Source organism: Podarcis cretensis (assembly GCF_951804945.1).
Source record: "Podarcis cretensis genome assembly, chromosome: 12".
NCBI lineage: Eukaryota > Metazoa > Chordata > Lepidosauria > Squamata > Lacertidae > Podarcis > Podarcis cretensis.
The window spans coordinates 1,200,547-1,219,168 of NC_137181.1; the positions used below are offsets into that span (position 1 = coordinate 1,200,547).

Sequence of the window (18,622 nt, forward strand, 5' to 3'; positions counted from 1 at the left end):
GCCTCTGGAGACTCCTAAGGGGCTCTGAAAAGGAGGCAGAGTATCCAAAATATCTCTATTTTTTTTTTTTTAAGCTTCCGAGGAATTATCTCTGATGCCCCAAAAGGTTTTGCCTCTGCCATTCCACTTCTAGGTGTTCTTCCCATTTCCTGTTTTAATCTTTGTTGCTATTTCAGGGGAGATATCCATTTGCAGAAATGAGCGCCAATCACTCTGAGGCAGAGAGGATTCCATTGATGACTGAAGAGAGGCCACTGAGTAAGAAGAAATTTATTTTTCCATCTCTTTGATAACATTGCGTGTATTTTGTAACTAATGTGTGTTTTTTTCCCATCTTTTTGGAGAGACACTTGGGGCCAAATGTCCAAAGAAGGGGAGATGTATTTTTACATAGCTAAAATATGAAATGTCCAAATGCAGGGACCATCTGCAGTTAGAGCTGCATAGCCTCACCTCTGACAGAAGCATGCACTCTTGGCTTCTTGTTTACCTTTGTCTCTTGCAGGTGACAGAACGGTGCTGGAAAGACCTTCTCATCCATCTTTTAATGGTGGTGGAAGGGAAGCAGCAGCTATGGAACCAGATCAGGTAGCAGGAAGGAGCTTGTGGGGAAAGAGGCTGAGGGGTGGGGCAGCCAGGATGCCTCTGGGGCTGAGCGAATCTCCCTGAGAGTAATGAACAGCCACCTCCACTTAACTAGGCTTTTGAATGTTGCTAGCATTATTTATCCGTAAAGGTAAAGGGACCCCTGACCATTAGGTCCAGTCGTGGCTGACTCTGGGGTTGTGGCGCTCATCTCGCTTTACTGGCCGAGGGAGCCGGCGTACAGCTTCCAGGTCATGTGGCCAGCATGACCAAGCCACTTCTGGCGAACCAGAGCAGCGCACGGAAACGCCGTTTACCTTCCCGCCAGAGCGGTACCTATTTATCTACTTGCACTTTGACATGTTTTTGAACTGCTAGGTTGGCAGGAGCAGGGACCGAGTGACGGGAGCTCACCCCGTCACGGGGATTCAAACCGCTGACCTTCTGATCGGCGAGTCCTAGGCTCTGTGATTTAACCCACAGCGCCACCTGCGTCCCTATTTATCAGTAGTTGCAGTTTAATTTCTATATTGATTGTTAAATGCTAAAATAGGCTTCTAAGCAGTTGACAAAGTATCCAAAACATTGACCAGGGTTCACCTAAACAGCCCCAGCAGGTGCATGATGTGGTTTCCTTCCGGTGCACCTTTGAGGTTGGCAATAGAGCAGCAACAGGGTCCCCTGCTCGCTGAACAGTGCACAGGGAGAGGAAGGGGAGGTCCTTCCATCTGGCAAATGAACGCTTACAGAGGCAGCATGAGTTGGAGAACACTATGCAGAGTTCCATCCATTTACATCAAAAATAGTACCCATTGTTAAAATAGTTAAAGGTAAAGGTACCCCTGACAGTTAAGTCCAGTCGCGAACGACTCTGGGGTTGCAGCGCTCATCTCGTTTCATTGGCCGAGGGAGCCGGCGTTTGTCCGCAGCTTCCGGGTCATGTGGCCAGCATGACTAAGCTGCTTCTGGCGAACCAGAGCAGCACACGGAAACGCCGTTGACCTTCCCGCCAGACCGGTACCTATTTATCTACTTGCACTTTGATGTGCTTTCAAACTGCTAGGTTGGCAGGAGCAGGGACCAAACAACAGGAGCTCACCCCATCACGGGGATTCGAACCGCGACCTTCCGATCAGCAAGTCCAAGCAGCACAGTGGTTTAAACCACATCGCCATCCACGTCCCTAATCTAATCGTTAAAATACTCATCATTAAAGTACACAATAAAATAATTCCATTAAGTGGTTAGAAGAAGCAGCCAAACAACCCCCTTAAAACAACACAGCCGTGCTGTCTAAGAAGAGGACGTTTCTCTTTTTATTTTAGGGTCCAGTCTGCTTTGAAGATGTCACTGTCCATTTCACAGACGAGGAGTGGGCCTTGCTGGATCCTGACCAGAGAGCTCTGCATAAAGAAGTCATGGAGGAGAATCGTGGGATTGTGGCCTCTCTTGGTAAGGCTCCCTGTCAGATCATATTATCTGTTTTGAAATTCAGTTCATACCTCTGTGTGATGAGCCTCCAATATTCTGATGGAGCTCAAGAGCGCAACCCCCAGCAGTGGCGATTTGGAAACTCCCCCCCCCCCTCCAGTTTTGCTTTTTTAAACATTATAGAAGATAGTAAGATTAAAATGACTGGACTGGGCTGGTTAGGAAAGTGGTGGTAGTTTCTGTCAGGTTTATTATTATTATTATTATTATTTATTTTGCTTCTGTCCAATTTCAGTTGACTAAAGAGATGACTGACATTGGAAATTGGTGTTGAATCCATGACTGGGCCAAGCAAAGTCCACTCCAGAAAAGAGCCAAGCTTTTCAAACCTCAGGTTCCCATAAATATGTTAGCTAATGCCTTTCAACAAATGTGGTGATCCCTGTAGTGAGACTTCCTAATTCCCTTCAGTTCTTCCTGTATCACAAGTGTTAATTAGCATTGTTCAATAATTTGAGCTCTTTTTTTCCCTGTAATCTGGCTGTAATCCATTTCTCTATCCGTTCCAAGTGGTGATGAATTGGAAATTAAGAACTGGAAAGACCAAGACCCAAGGCTCTAATCTGTGTCTATTTTTGTTGCAGGTAGTGGTGAAATGGAAATTAAGAACAAGTGGGACCATGATAAAATCCACACAGTGCAGGAGCATGGAGAGAGCTTCAGTCAGCACTTTATTTCCATTTCCCATCAAATAAATCCCTTTGGGGGGAAACCCTATCAGTGCTTGGAATGTAGAAAGAACTTTAGTCGGAAGGATAGTCTGACTTCCCATCAAAGAATTCATAGAGGGGAGAAGCCATATCTGTGCATGGAATGTGGAAAGAGCTTCACTCAGAGTGCCCATCTCACTTCCCACGAAAGAATTCATACAGGGGAGAAACCACATCAGTGCTCAGAATGTGGAAAGAGCTTTAGTGTGAAGTCAAATCTCACAGCCCATCAAAAAATTCATATCAGGGAGAAACCGTATCAGTGCATGGAATGTGGAAAGAGCTACACTCAGAGTGCCCATCTCACATCCCATCAAAGAATTCATACAGGGGAGAAACCATATCAGTGCTCAGAATGTGGGAAGACCTTCAGTAAAAGGGCTCATCTCACTTCCCATCAAATAATTCATATGGAGGGGAAACCCTATAAGTGTTTGGAATGTGGAAAGAGCTTCACTCAGAGTGCCCATCTCACTTCCCATCAGAGAATTCATACAGAAGGGAAACCACATCAGTGCTTAGGATGGGGACGAAACTTCACATTGATGTCCAATCGCACAGCCCCTCAAAAAATTCATACAAAGGAGGAACTATTTTATTGCTTGGAATGTGGAAAGAGCTTCCGTCAAAGTGCCCATCTCACTTCCCATCAAAGAATTCATACAGGGGAGAAACCGTATCCCTGTTCCAAATGTGGAAAGAGCTTTAGTGACAGGGCAAATCTCACTTCGCATCAAAGAATTCATACGGGGGAGAAGCCATATCAGTGCTTGCAGTGCGGAAAGAGCTTCAGTCAGAGCAACAATCTAGCTTCGCATCAAAGGATCCATACAGGGGAGAAACCGTATGAGTGCTTGGAATGTGGAAAAACCTTCAGTCACAGCCACCATCTCCTTTCCCATCAAAGAATCCATACAGGGGAGAAACCATATCCTTGCTTGGAATGTGGAAGGCGCTTTAGTGACAGGGCCAATCTCACTTCGCATCAAAGAATTCATACAGGGGAGAAACTATATCAGTGCTTGGAATGCGGAGACAGCTTCAGTCGTAAGAGAAGTCTCACTTCACATGAAAGGACTCATAGTAGGGAGGAACCATTTTAAATCCTTAGAACCTGGAAACAGCTTCAATTCCAAGATGAGTCTCACTTTCCATCAAAAAATTAGCACAGGGCAGAAACCATATCACTAGTTGGAATGTAGAGAAAGCTTCAGTCTTAGCCCCCATCTCACTTCCAATCTAACAATTCATTCATGGGAGAAGCCACAACAGTGCTGTGAATGTGGAAAGAAGTTCAATGAGAGGGCCAATCTCACAGTCCATCACAATCAAACCTAAAGAAATTCTTGTGCACATGTGAGAAAAATGAATATTCTCGGTTAGCATAGTTAAATAATTTTTCATATTATATAGATTTTGCTTTAGTTGTTTCATGTGTTTATGGGATTACGTATCAGTGTATCTATGAGTGATTTGATTCTTATATTCCTACATTTTTCAAATCTCTCATGCCACACATCTGCACTGCATTCCATTCCGATCTGACCCTGGATTGTGGGAGGTGTATTTGCATTACTGGAAAGGCACAAATGCCCAGCCAAGGAGGGGGGGTTTGCATTAGTACCGGAGTGCTAAGCAAGCGGCTCCTTGAAGTGTTCCAGGGACATGGAAGGACGATTTGCTCCTTAATGAAGGCAACTGGAGGCCAAGTGCAAAAGCTGAAACCTAAGGGTTGGGGTTCCCCAAGATAAATGAGGGGAGCTGAAAACAGAGTCCAGCCAGAACTTTTACACTCCTTTACCTGTGACCTCTTTTGATGTATGCAGTGTTGTTTTGTGATGTATAGCAGCTCTTTGTATAAAACCCTATAAAACCTTTGTTCACATGTTCCTTTGGGGACAGTCTTTTTCTAGCTGGCAAAACTGCCCTATTGTCCAATAGTTTTAATAAACCAAGTCCCAACTGGACATTTTTGTTTGCTCTCTTGGTTTCGTCGTTATTTAATGGTTTGTTTCCTCACCTGGGCAAGGGCCAGTGGCATAGAGGTAAATTATTACCACAGTAGGATAAATCAAGTGCCAAGGATCTATTAAACTCAATTCATGTTTCCCTATTGTCCAACCTCACTAATTCTTTTTCTTTGTTGGTGTATTTCTATCTAGGTTAGGATAGGATAATATTTAATTAAAAGTCCCCTGCTATTATTAACTCATCATAATTACAGTCATTCAGATGTCCAAAATAATTGGAAAACATTTATGGAGAGTCCATATTGGGACCATAAACATGAGCTCTGCAATGAGCTCTGAATCAGGCTACCTTTTAAGGTGACTCAGAAACTACAACTAATCCAGAATGTGGCTGCCAGACTGGTGACTGGGAGCGGCCGCTGGGACCATATAACACCGGTCCTGAAATATCTACACTGGCTCCCAGTAAGTTTCCAAGCACAATTCAAAGTGTTGGTGCTGATCTTTAAAGCCCTAAATGGCTTTGGCTCTGTATATGTCAAGGTGTATAGCCTTTTCAAAAAGAAGGTGTATAGCCTTTTCAAAAAGAACAAAGTGTCATTCTAAGTTTGGAGCTGATTTATTTGGTGGAGCACTGAATTGCCATTATATAGTTCCTTTACAGGCCAACCAGAAGATTCACAAAACAGAGACTGAAATCCGGGTATCTCATCGTTGGGAGTTCCATTGGGATTGCACCAGCACAAGTCTACAGAGTCATTCTCATGGACTTCTTTCAGGAATATTTGAACTGTTGGGCTTTGAGATATTGTTGTTATGTGGTTATTATTTTGGCATGATATATATTATTTAAGATTCTATGTATTAGAAGGTGTTGAAATGTTGTGTATTATTATTTTTTTAATGCCATATACAGAGTTGTGTTGTTTGTGATTTATCTCTCTGCATTCCTTGGGTGTGGTATTGAGCTTATTTCCGTGCCAGCAAAACCTTTATTTAATCTTACTTATGTGGGGCCATTGCTAAAAAGAGGCTAGTCAGGCCAAGGGGATAGCAAGGCTATTATATGGGTGCTGTGCTGATCACCTAACGAGCCTGGCTACCCAGATGCATCCAGACCTTTTTGGGGGGGTGCCATTTCCCGACCCCCAGGTTGCCTTCGCTCTCAGGCCCTTCTGCTGCCATACGAGAAACTGAGAACCTCCGAGAAACACCTTCCCTTGGAGGTTTTTAAGCAGAGGCTGGATGGCCATTTGCCACCGATTCTTTGCTTGATTCCTGCACTGCATGGGGCTGGACTAGATGTCACTCAGGGTCCCTTCCAACACTGTGGTCCTCTGGCCGCAGAAGGTGGTGAACTCTCCTTCACTGGAGATTTTGAGAGAGGTTGGGTGGCTACCTGTCAGGGGTTCTGGGCTAGATGACCCCAGGGTCCATTCCAACCCTAAAATTCCACAATTCTACTAAAAAGCTAGTCCACCGGGTTAGTTGTCTCTTTTCAAAGAACTTTATTTCACATGATACTGCCATCACGCCCACAGCTATATGGAGCAAACCCCCAGCGACACGAAGCCTTTAAGCAGAATGTACAACACATCTAAGGAGCCTTCAGCCCTCTTGTCACCCAGTATCAACACAGAGATGAGCCCCACACGGATACAAAAAAGGTGCTTTCTTCCTGCACCCCAACTCTCCTTGAGTCCCCCACTCCCAAAGTCAGTTACAGAAGAAGCGGGCAGGTCAAGTTCAGACGATCACAGGCTCCCGGACGCTGTTCTGCCTCTTCACCACAAACAGCTTCTGACCAGATATGGTAACAAGGAAGGAGTGCTCCCCAAACACCACTGGGGGGACGAAAGAGAGAGAGACCCCAGTAAGGGTATTAGGAGAGACGAGACCCCCCCAGCAGGGTGCTTGGGTGCATTTATGTACTTTTTCATATATTTATACACAGTCTGGTTATAATAAAACCTCAAAGCAGTATATAATATTATCACTGATGAAGATTAACAGCAGCAATTTTAAACTTTGAAAAAGTTAATATAGTCTAAAAACTGATTTAAACTGGCATCAACTCTCTGAATGCCAAGGCGGGCTTGTTTTGCACGTTTTTTAGCAGGATTGAGAAGAGTGCAACTGAAGGCATCTATCTAGCATCCATAGGCAGGGAGTTCCAGAGTTTAGGTGCTACCACATTAAGTGATCAAGTTCATACAACTGCAGTGCACGTATTATGTGGCACCTGTAGCCAGCCTAAATGGTCAGGCTGGCACATGCGGGCTTAGGTGATCTCACAGGTAAACCGGTCCCAAGTTGTTAAGGGCTTTACATTCTAATTGTGCCACCTTAAACTTGGCCTGGTAGCAAATGGGCAGCCAGTGCAGGTCTCTGAGTACAAGTGTTATATGCTGACAAGGCCTCACTCCTGCCAGCAATTGCGCTGCAGCATCCTGCACCGACAGCAGTTTCAAGGAAGCCCCACACAGAGCACCCTGCAGAACAACCTTATTTGCTCCTCACTCCGTCACTGATGGGGCGGTCACCCCATTTCCTCCTCACATCCCTCTGAGGTAGGTCAGGCTCAGTGACAGAAAGCTGCTTCTCCCAAGGAAGACCACTCAGTCCATTGAGCCCAGTGCTGTCTTCACTGACTGGCAGTGAATCCACTATAGGGTCCTGCGCAGACATACCTGGAGTTGCCATCAGGGAGCCCCCAAGGGACCTTCTGCATGCAAGGCAGGTGCCATGGGTCAGGGGAGGGGTCTGAGCCTTCCTTCCCCACCATCCTAGCTCTCCCCACCACCTGCCTGGCTCTCCTTTAGGGTTTGGTGAAAGGGGGCAAGAACAGGATGCATCCGGGAAGCTCCGAGTTCAACTCTACACGGGGGAGGGAGAAGAGCAGACGCCAAGAGGGGCCAATAGGAATCCAGGCTGCCCTGAGGCTCCCCGACCAAAAGGGTGGGATGCAGCCCTGCTCCCCTTTGTATCCAGGGAGGCCCCACGGGGGAAGCCCGCCTGCGAGCGCTGGGGGGGGGTCTGCCCCCTTCTCACCAGAGATACGCCTGAAGGGCACCTCAGGGCAGCGGGGCAGGCGGAAAGCGCAGGCTGTGTTCACCAGCTCCGAGATCACCCCGGCCGTCCGCTCGTCGTTCTCCAGGTCGCCCGAAGACTGGCAGGGCAGGGAGAAAAAGAAGAGGAGTCCTTTGTCAGTAGGCACCTCGGGGCATCCCTGCCACCCGCCTCTTCTCCCTGCAAGCGGATCCCGAGGCGGCCCATGTGCTTGACATCCGCATTTAACTCTCCCCTGACAACAGCCCTGTGTGGTCGTCTAGGCTAAGAATAACAAGAACAATAGTAATAATAATTTATTATTTATACCCCGCCCATCTGGTTGGGCGGCTCCCACTCGAATATTAAAAACACAATGCAGGATTAAACATTACAAACTTCCCTAAACAGCCTGCCTGCCTCCCAGGAGAGGGGGGAGTCCTGGCCTAGGGGGGGGGTCTCCTCCTCCTCCGTGTCCTCACCGCCAGCACCGCCCCGTCGCAGATGACCAGGTAGCCGGTCTGGTCGGGGACCCGCTCCAGCCCCTGAGTCAGCGCCGCCGTCGCCGCCTGAGGGGGGGGGGAGAGAGAGAGAGAGAGTCAGAGGGGCGGGGGGTCAGCGGGGGGGTCGCCCTTCCCTCCCCCTCCCGCGGGGGCGGAGCCGCCCACCATCGCCGCCGATGCTCCGTCCCGGGACCGAACCCTCCGCTGCCGCCTCCAACAACTTCCCCAACCTTGACTTCCGGCGGAAGCGGGAGCTGTAGGTCGGCAGCGAATAAAGGACGTCTCTTAGCGGATGGGCGGGATCGCCGCTCTAGGAATCTGGAGCCTCTCCGTGATGGAAGCCCGCTTAAGGCCGGCGCCGGGGGAGCTCCTTACTGCGCCTGCGCGAAGCCTCGCTGCCACTCTCCCGCTCGAAGCCCGCCTTTTCCCTTCCTTTTGAGGCGGGGGGGGGGGCGGGGGGGGCCGCCTTTTTCCTCTGACAGGAAAATAGCTGGAGCTGGAAACCGCGGGGAGGCGGGGGGAGGAACAGTCCTGAAAGACGCAGGAAACGTTAATGGGAGTAAAATGTGTACAAGGTCCAGGAAAGCCCACAGCTGCTGGCAATGGTCCCTATGGTGAATTCACTTTATTTGTTTGCCCCTGAAGGTCCCTGAAAGAGCAGCAGGATAAAGCAAGACGAATATGAGCTCCTGACAACAGAGGGACAATATAACCTCACAGGCAGGTTCATTGTCATCATTTGTATCTGAAGATGAAGAGGGGTTTATGGCGTAAAATGCGAAATAAACACACAAAACATAAGGACAAAATACGGAATTGGAACCAGAAGAAACCTGCAACTCCCTGGCCCCCCACACAAGACACACTGAAATCTGGTGGGACGAGAGACCCATGGCTGGACTGCAGGGCTTTTCTTTCTCCCTTTCCACCCCATTGTTCCTGAGCATTTGGCCAGGAGGGGGGGGGGGGGGACAATGCTTTATTTGGACCTTTGCTCCAAGTCAACAGGTATAACCAGTTCAAAGGGAATAGATTAAACAGGAAGGAAGGAGGAGGAGCGTTCTCTGCAAAGGATGTGTAGGTACACCTGTGAAGAAACCCATGATCTGGAGCATGGAAAGCACATGGAGTGTATAGGACAAATGTCAGGTTCTGCACTTAAGGCAGGAAGAAGCAGCTGCACAAATGGGGGATACCTGGCTTACTAGCAGCACATCTGAAAAGCATCTAGGGGTCTTGGTGGACCACAAGCTGAACATGAGTCAACCATGTGATGCAGCAGCAAAAAGAGCAAATCTATTCCAGGCTACCTCAATAGAAGTCTAGTGTCCCCATCAAGGGAAGTCATAGTGCCACTCTCTTCTGCCTTGAATACTGTGTCTGGTTCTGGGCACCACAATTTAAGAAGGATGTTGACAAGCTGGAAGGTGTGCAGAGGAGGGCGACCAAGATCGCCCAGCTGTGAGTCTTGAAGGCTGCTCCCTGCAAGGCTTTTTCCCACCTAGCCTAGGGGGTGGGAATCAGACTCACCCTGCTCTGCTTTAGACTCCTGGGAAGCTGGAGGGACATTGCCCGGCTTTGCGTCTTGAAGAGCCCAGGCTCACTGGAACAAACTCTAGGGTTGGGGCAAATGCTGAAAACGCTTTTAAATGTTTTAAAGAGTTTTTGTGGCGTTTTGAATTTTGGTTTAAGCGGCTTCTGCAGGTCGAGTTTCAACGCAGTGAGTTCCTGGAGCTTCTCCAGCTTTATGCTGATCTTTTCGTTCTGCTGCTCCAGCACCTGGGCCATCTGGCTGCTGCTTCACTGAGGCTGCAGCTTAGTGTCTCATTTTCCTTCATGAGGGAGTGATTTTTCTCCATCAGAGATTGCACCTTTTCTGAGGGCCCACCACCCACAGACACTGGAAGGCTCCCTCCATGAGGTCTGCAGTAGCAAGACCTGCAGCTTTAGCCGGCTGATCTCTGCTGCCTGAGGATCAGTGTCCACTATCGGCTTGTTCTTTATTTTCTGGCCCTATCAGCATAGCATAGTCTCTTCAAGGTTGGAATCTGCTGGGCTCACATGGACAACCATCAAGGTGTGGCTATTGCCTCCCAAGGAATCTTGCAAAAGGCGTGTTAACTTGGGAGTCCCTGTAAAGGACAAAATTGCCCTTTTTGGTTTCCTCCCCAAGGGCGCTGATGGCATTCCCCAGATAGAGCAGAGGAGTCCATTGTTGATGTTGATCCCTTCCCACAGTCGATCACCTTCTACTTTGGTCTTTTGCCTTTCTGAACCAGCAAGGTCTATGGGCTGCAGCTTGGCATGAAAACTGGTGTTCCTGTCACTTGCTTTTCTGCTCAATGGTCATGGTGAACGTGGCGTGAGAGTGAGATGACTGGGTGTTCATTGCCCTGGCAGCTACCGTTCAGGAGGATCAGATTGTTACTATTAATGTTTGATGTTTTGTTATGTTTTTATGTGTTGGAAGCCGCCCAGAGTTTCTGGGGCAACCCAGCCAGATGGGTGGCATATAAATAATAAAATTATTATTATTATTATTATTATTATTATTATTATTATTATTATTATTACTTTGACATTTTATGATGTTATATTCGGTCTTTCTCCTCCTCCTACCCTGCCCATCTTGCGGAGGCCGCCACCTCTTCCCTCAACTCACAACATTCCCACACTCTATGTGATTCTATTATTCTCTAAGGGGTTTCCTGCTTTGCAAATCCCCTTCCACCTCCTCCTGTTTTTGGACAAGGGAGGAAGCCGCTCAGAACCCAACCAGGAGGGTGCCGTCCCCTGCTACCCCCCCCCAAAAAAACCCCATGAATCAGCGTGTCTGGCAATTAACCAGAAAGTTGGTGCTTCGAGCTGACCCAGGAACGTGTGCCAGCGCAATTCCTGCACTTCAGGGGGTTGGACTAGAGGACCCTCGGGTCCCTTTCCAGAGAATACAGCACAGTATTGTTACGGTAAAATCTGGGTGCAAGGCTGCTCTGCCACCCAGCTCGTCGGACTAAGTCCGCGGGTCCCTGCGGAGGAAAATGAGCTCAGCCGGAGACAGGAGCAAGCTGCAGAAGATCCAAGTTTATTGCGCAACAGGTTCAAGGCGAGATTGAACCGCGAGAAAGGGGTGACATGAACTTTTGAAACTTCCCTCCATGTCCCAGAATACAGTGCAAAATACATCCCAGTTACATCATGAATACATTAAAGAGAGGTTAGGTTACACAGATGACATCATGAATACATTAAGAAGAGGTTGGGTTACACAGGATTAACATATGGAGGAGGGAGGGGGGAATATGCAGAGCTGGAGATATGCGCAGATAAGCACATCCTGATGAGAAGACAATGGTCCATGTACTGGCATTGCCCGGAGGAAAGGCTTGGCAGAGTGATTGGACAGGATTAGGGTCTTGACACCTTGCCTGAGGGATTATGGAGGACAGGGGAGGGGTGATGGAGTCCTAGAGAAATTGAGCAAACTGGCACGTTGAGTTTCTATGAATTTTATAGATTTTAGCCCCTTCTGACATTGACAATTGGAAATAAATGGATATATTGTAGCGAAGAAGAAGGTGAAGAAGACATGCTCCCCCCCTTCCGTATCAGTATGCAGAGAGGGATGGCTTTGCTGCCCTCGGCTTTGCAAGGCTTAAAAGGAACCGAGCTGGATTCCTAGAGAGGAGAGGAAGTGAAGGCGGGGGGGGGGGGAGGGTCTTCCTGCAAGGGGCGGGGGGGGGAGGCTGTCTTTTTCCTGCGCAAGCGCTGCCTTGGTGCCCCCTCGGGGGATCAGGTGAGCCCCCTTAGGATGCGGGGGGGGGGGAGAAGGGGGTCCCAGGGCTGCAGCAGGGGAGGGTGCATGGGAGGGGGGGTGTCTGCCCCCTTCATCTCTGCAAAGCCAAATAGAGAGTTCCGCTGTGGGTCCGCTGCAGCCCCCCTCTCTCTTTGGCTCTGGACGCTGCCTGCCACTTGGGGGGAAGAGTCTTTGGGTCAGGGAAAGAGAGCATGCAAATAAACCCCATTAAGATTGATGAAAAAGTCGCATTTATTAAGAGAGGTCGTAGCGCACTTGAACATTCAGACAACACATACGACAAAAACAAAAAGCCTGGGCAAAACGGACCTATGCAATGAATGAGTGAACTGCTTGGAATACAGATCCACCTTTAATACCCAGTTATAAGTGTATTTGCAGATATGTCAGACAAAACTGATTATGGTGGAATTATAGAGTGATTAGGTGATGCAAATAATTTATATGTATTTTATATCTGACTTCACTTAGCAATGCTTTCTTTTGAAATGTTTTAAGTTTTTTTTTTTTGTTAACTTTGTGTTAAATATGTATACTGTAGTTGACCTCCTCCTTTGTAATGTTTTCTTTCGAAATCTTTTAAGATAATATTTTAGTTTCCTGTCAATTATGTTGCTTTGACTGTATACTTCATATCTGACTTTCTTCAGAAATGTTTGATTCTGGATTGTTTTATTAATATGCTGTAAACGGCTTTGAGATTTTCCTTAAAAATATAAAGCGGTATAGAAGTGAAATGAATAATAACAGTAATAATGAGGAACATTGGAAGACGGAAGGCAAAGAAAAGAAAGTGCTTCTTTATGCAGTGCAGAGTTAAACCTGGTACACCCCAGGGGTTGGGGCAAGGAAAGAAGCTGGGAGATGGCTCATATGGGAGTGGAGGAAAAACCTGGTTGAATGCAACCGGACACTGGTGAGGGCTCATCGTGGACTCTACCTAGTGGCAGTGAAGGCAGCACAGAAGCTTCCATTGCACCCTCATTGGGCCACCCATCAGGGCTGTTCCAGGTAGTGTGGAATCCTTTACAGTCGACAGCAGCTCACTGTGACTTTTTTGCAAATCCTTTTGAGGATAAAATCACTTGAATCCACTGAGACCTTGATTGTGCTGTAATAGCAGATGAGTCTCATGGGGTGTACAGAGCCCAGTCTAGTCCTGTTGTGTTGGATGAGTTTCAGTTAGTGAGGCTCGCGGACGTGGGCTAAGTGCTCAGATCAGTCAGTGCAACCACTTGCAGTCTGGACCTTTGTCGCTCTTGGATGAAAATAAATAGCAGGGAGGAGACAGCTGGCTGGGCCAGGGAGGTGGTCACTGCCTCCCTGCATGAGTGGGTGGTCCCTTCCTGCTTGGAGGAGGCAGGGTTAGAATCAACCACACCTCAAGAAACCCTCCCTGGATTTGGAAAATCTAAGTAACTGCAGGCCAGTTGCCAGCCTCCCCTTATTTGGCGAGGTTCTTGAGAGGTTCATAACGGACCAGATCCAGGCGTTCCTGGAGGAAATTGATTTCCTAGATCTGGTTTAGGCCCAGTTTTGAACATGTGTACCTGGGCCTCAGGACAAAGACAAAAGGACGCCACCAAAGTAGTATGCCTTGAGAACGTTGCAGATTTCAAGTGCTAGAAAAAGTGACCGAAGCAGGAAAGAAATGTGCACTGGAGTGGGAGGGAGGGAGAGCAACTCTTGAGGACCCCGGGGTTAGCACCCCAAGTCTATCCCAGTGTCCAAATTACACTCGGTACAAATGACTCTTCGATCGCAGTTCCAATGGCATACGTTCACTGAAAACACTGAAAGGTGGAAGAAACCAGGCCTTTCATCTCACAGAAATCCCTTCAACTGCCGGCAAATCTTGCATGATCACATTCCTCCTGGCAGGTCTAGAACAGGCATCCCCAAACTCGGCCTTCCAGATATTTTGGGACTACAATTCCCGTCATCCCTGACCACTGGTCCAGTTAACTAGGGGTGATGGGAGTTGTAGTCCCAGAACATCTGGAGGGCCGACTTTGGGGATGCGTGGTCTACAGGCTTGCTTCTCCGCCTTCCTTTTTTTGTTAAAGAAAGTCCAGAGTCTGTGCTGTGGTACAGTCCAGTCCTGGTTCGTAGCAAGACTCAGCCATGCTTAATTCAGGGAACATTTTTATTCTCCTGACTGTGTATCAATTTTATAATGGAACAATATGTTTGCTTTGTAGAAGTTGCTAGCCCCTGTTGGCAGAAGACCAAGGGATTCGTTCCGATCTCTTGGAAGCTTCCTGAGAGCCCAGATGGATGAGCAAGACTCAGCTGGCCCTGAAGCAGGAAGAGGTTATGCTATCCAAACTAGGAGCAGTGGGGGATTCTGGGAAAACTCTGTGCAGAAGATCCTGGGAGAGGAGGACACCCTCCACTCAGATTTGCAGAGCCAGCTGTTCAGGCAGTTCTGCTACCAGGAGGCCAAAGGACCCCGAGAAGTTTGCAGCCGACTCCACCACCTTTACCGTCAGTGGCTGAAGCCAGAAAGGCACACGAAAGCTGAGATGCTGGACCTGGTGATCTTGGAGCAGTTCCTGACTGTCCTTCCGCCAGAGATGGAGAGCTGGGTGAGAGAATGTGGAGCGGAGACCAGTTCCCAGGCAGTGGCCCTGGCCGAAGGATTCCTTCTGAGTCAGGCAGAGGAGAGGAAGCAGGTGAGAGAGACTGGATAATCCTAAGGGGCTCCAAACAGGAGGGAGAGTTCCCCCAAACTCTCTTCTAATGGCCCATCTATTTTTGGAAAGCCTTAAGTGAATGGTATTAGATACCCCTAAAGCTTTTGCTTCTGCCATTCCTTTTCCAATCCTTCTTCCCGTTCTCTGTTTTGAATTCTTGTTTCTCTTTCAGGGAAAGGATCTGTTTGCAGAAAGGAGCCAAGATTCCTCTGAGGCAGAGAAGACTCCGTTGGACACCAGAGAGAGGCCGCTGGGTAAGGAGGAAGGAGGTTTTTTTATTTTTTTTTAATGTTTTTTATGTTTATGTTCATTTTGGAACTATTCTGTAGGTTCTTTTAATCATTTGGGGCCAAGACCCCAAAGGAGGGGAGATGTATTTTTGCACAACTAACATATGAAATGGGTACAAACATCAACATTCACTCAGCAGGTGAGGCTTTTAGAAAGGCTCTTCTGTATTTAGTGCTGCACTGCTTAAACCTCTGAGAAGGAGGCGCTAAGACTTCCCATTTACCTTTTGGTCTTGCAGCTGACAGAAGAACAATGGCAAGACCTCCTCACCCATCTTTTCCTGGTGGAGGGGAAGCAGTGGCTGTGGAAAGAATTCAGGTAGGAGGAAGGAGCATTGTGGGGAAGGAGGCTGAGGGACGTGGCAGCCAGGTGCCTCTGGGCCAGGATGAATCCCTCTCCTCATCTTGGTTTCTGTCATGCCTGTCCTTAACAAAGGCTTAAATTTCAATTCCAGAAGGTTAATAAACAACCATCTCACCTTAACTGGCCTTATGAATATTGCTGGTACTATTTATCCGTAATTGTAGTTTTAGTTATTGATTTGCCATTTAATATTAAAATAGGCTTCTAACCATAAAAATAATTGTGGCCAGGATTCACCAAATGAGCCTCATCAGTTGCACTTTCTCCCTCCTTCCCCTCCTGTGAACCCCTGCACCCCCTTGAAGTTGGTCTTAGGGCATTGGGGAGGTTTCCCCTCCAGAACATCAGACGGGGAGAGGAAAGGGGATCCTTCCATCTGGGAAGCAGGAACGCTTGTGCAGACTGAGTTGAAGAACGCCATGTGGAGCTCCACCGATTTACACATAGATTAATACCCATTAAAAGATACAATGAAAGACATGTAAAAGAAGCATCCATAATTAAAATGTACAACCAAACAATCTCATTAAAAGAACACAGCAATTAACAGGCAGAAAACAACAATGTAGTAGATAATGTTTTCTAAGAAGAAGACTTTCCCCTTTTTATATTAGGGTCCGGTGTGCTTTGAAGATGTAGCTGTTCATTTCACAGACGAGGAATGGGCGTTGCTGGATCCTGACCAGAGAGCTCTGCATAAGGAAGTCATGGAGGAGAATCGTGGGATCATGGACTCTCTCGGTACGGCTCCTTGGTGGATCATGATACCTGTTTTGAAATTCAGTACCGATCTCTATAAGATGAACGTCAAGTATTTTGATGGAATTAAACAATAACCCACAGCAGGCTTCCTCAACCTTGGCCCTCCAGATGTTTTTGGCCTACAACTCCCATGATCCCTAGCTAGCAGGACCAGTGGCAAGGCATGCTGGGAATTGTAGTCTCAAAATTCTGGAAGGCCGAGGTTGAGGAAGCCTGACCCACAACATCTGGGATTTTGACAGCCCCACAGTGAACCATGAATGGAGAGTTATCTGCTATTTTATCTGTGAATATTCTTCCTCCCATTTTGCCTTTTTAAACCATGATCTGGCTGGTCTGAATTGCCCTGGCCTTTTTAAATGTAGGCTTCAGAATGGTTAGGTTCGGTTATGTTCTCATGTCTTTCCGTCTTTCTGTCTGTTCTTGGTAAACCAAAGAGACTTCTGACATGGGAGATGGATTGGATTCCATTATTAGATCAAACAAAATCCATCAAAGAAAAGAGCCAGGGTTTTTGAATCTCGGGTTCACATAAGTATGTCTGTTAATGCTTGTCAGAAAAGTCAATGAACCCTGTAGTAAGACTTTTAGTAAGTTACCATTGTTTATTAATCTATGGCCTGTAAAAGTGTGGAGGAGAGGAATGTTATTATGATGACAATTTTATTATTAGGCAGCCTATTTAATATGCTTTTATAACTGACAAAGGGTAATAAATTATAAATAAAAATAATAATAACTTGGAGCTCTATCTCTTCCTGGTGCTCTAATGTCTTTCTCTTTTTGATACAGCTGGTAATGAATTGGAAATTGGTGATGAATTGGAAATTAACAAGGGAAACCATGATAAAATCCACACAGTGGAGAAGCCATATAAATATTTGGAGCGTGGAGAGTGCTTCAGTCAGAGTTTCCATTCCACTTCCCATCAAAGAATTAAGAGTGGGAAGAAACCAAATCAGTGCTTGGACTGTGGAAAGAGCTTCAATTCCAAGTGGAGTCTCACTTGCCATCAAAGAATACACACTGGGGAGAAACCATTTCAGTGCCAAGAGTGTGGAAAGAGCTTCAGGCAGAAGGAAAGTCTTACTTCCCATCAAAGAATTCATACATTGGAGAAACCCTATCAGTGCTTGGAATGTGGAACGAGCTTCACCTGGAAGGAAAGTCTCACTTCCCATCAAAGAATTCATACAGAGGAGAAACCCTATCAGTGTTTGGAATGTGGAAAGACCTTCAATCGGAGCACCAATCTCACTTCCCATCAAAGGATTCATACAGGGGAGAAACCATATCACTGCACGGAATGTGGAAAGAGCTTTAATACAAGTGTAAGCTTCCGTCGGCATCAAAGTAGTCATCGTGGGGAGAAACCATTTCAGTGCCAAGAGTGTGGAAAGTGCTTCAGTCAAAAGGGAAGTCTCACTGCTCATCAAAGGATTCATACAGGGGAGAAGCCATATCAATGCATGGAATGTGGAAAGAGCTTTTACCAGAGCTGCAATCTCACTTCCCATCAAAAGTCTCACAGGATTGGGACACTGTTCTTTTGTTGATGCAGCCTAGAATAGCTTTAGCTCTCTTTTTTGCCGCTGCTGCTGCATCACTGTTCACACATGTAACGCTTGCAGTCCACTAAGACCCCTAGATCCTTTTCACACGCACTATTGGCAAGCCAGGTGTCTCCCATCGTATATTTATGCCAAAGTGCGGAACCTGACATTCGTCCCTATTGAAATTCATTTTGTTAGTTTGTCCCTGTTCTCCAATTCTGTCTTCTGTGGCATTAGCTACCCCTCCCAGTTTGGTGCCATCTGCAAATTTGATGAGCATCCGCTCAGTTTCTTCATCTAAGTTGTTTATAAAGATGTTGAACAACAACGGGCCCGGGACAGATCCCTGCAGCACCCCACTTGTCTCTATTTTCCAGGATAACGAGGAACCATTAATGAGTATTCTTTGGGTTCAGTCAGTCAACCACTTACAAACCCGCTAACAGTTACCTAGTTCAGCCCACATTGTATCAGGTTCCTCGTGAGAATATCATGGGGGACTTAGTCAAAAAGCTTTACTGAAATCAAGATACACTATGTCCACAGCATTCCCCTGATCGACCAACTTGTTACTCCATCAAAAAAAGAAGTTATATTGGTCTCGCACAACTTATTTCTGAGAAACCCATGCTCTCAGACTGTCTTCTGAATTATATGTTCTAGGACTTTTCCTGTTATTGATGTCAAGCTCACTGGTCAGTAGTCACCTGGGTCCCCCCCCCCTTTTTTTTAAGGTGCATTTGCATCCTTCCAGGCTGCAGGGATCTCACCTGTTCTCCAAGAATTCTCAAAGATTATAGAAAGAGGCTCTGAGTTTACATCTGCAAGCTCCTTTA

The 18,622-nt window shown here is 47.0% G+C and overlaps 3 protein-coding genes across 3 annotated transcripts in view; 2 read left to right on the forward strand and 1 right to left on the reverse strand.

Annotated features, from left to right (window-relative positions):
• LOC307199067 (uncharacterized protein) overlaps positions 1 to 18,622 on the forward strand; it is a 116,509-nt gene that overhangs the window by 40 nt on the left and 97,847 nt on the right. The window contains exon 2 of the mRNA XM_079946651.1: positions 14,990 to 15,071. The gene's annotated coding sequence lies outside the window, so the exon portion shown is untranslated. The remainder of the gene's footprint in view (positions 1 to 14,989; positions 15,072 to 18,622) is intronic.
• Positions 610 to 4,753, forward strand: LOC307199223 (uncharacterized protein). Its single transcript, XM_079946984.1, has 2 exons — positions 610 to 2,037; positions 2,661 to 4,753. Exons 1-2 carry the CDS (start codon positions 2,004 to 2,006, stop codon positions 3,887 to 3,889), a joined length of 1,263 nt encoding a protein of 420 aa, XP_079803110.1. The 5' UTR covers positions 610 to 2,003; the 3' UTR covers positions 3,890 to 4,753.
• Positions 6,245 to 8,546, reverse strand: LAMTOR4 (late endosomal/lysosomal adaptor, MAPK and MTOR activator 4). The gene is made up of 4 exons (XM_079947116.1): positions 8,473 to 8,546; positions 8,287 to 8,373; positions 7,808 to 7,925; positions 6,245 to 6,600 (listed from the first exon to the last, which is right to left on the reverse strand). Exons 1-4 carry the CDS (start codon positions 8,473 to 8,475, stop codon positions 6,503 to 6,505), a joined length of 306 nt encoding a protein of 101 aa, XP_079803242.1. The 5' UTR covers positions 8,476 to 8,546; the 3' UTR covers positions 6,245 to 6,502.

Bases quoted from the DNA above. Each gene is read 5' to 3' on its own strand.
- LOC307199223 (XM_079946984.1), top strand. From the start codon at position 2,004: ATGGAGGAGAATCGTGGGATTGTGGCCTCTCTTG. The intron at 2,038-2,660 runs GTAAGGCTCCCT...TTTTTGTTGCAG, and splicing joins TGGGATTGTGGCCTCTCTTG to GTAGTGGTGAAATGGAAATT.
- LAMTOR4 (XM_079947116.1), bottom strand. The intron at 7,926-8,286 runs GTGAGGACACGG...CTGCCCTGCCAG, and splicing joins GCGACGGGGCGGTGCTGGCG to TCTTCGGGCGACCTGGAGAA. The intron at 6,601-7,807 runs GTGAGAAGGGGG...TCGTCCCCCCAG, and splicing joins GCCCTTCAGGCGTATCTCTG to TGGTGTTTGGGGAGCACTCC.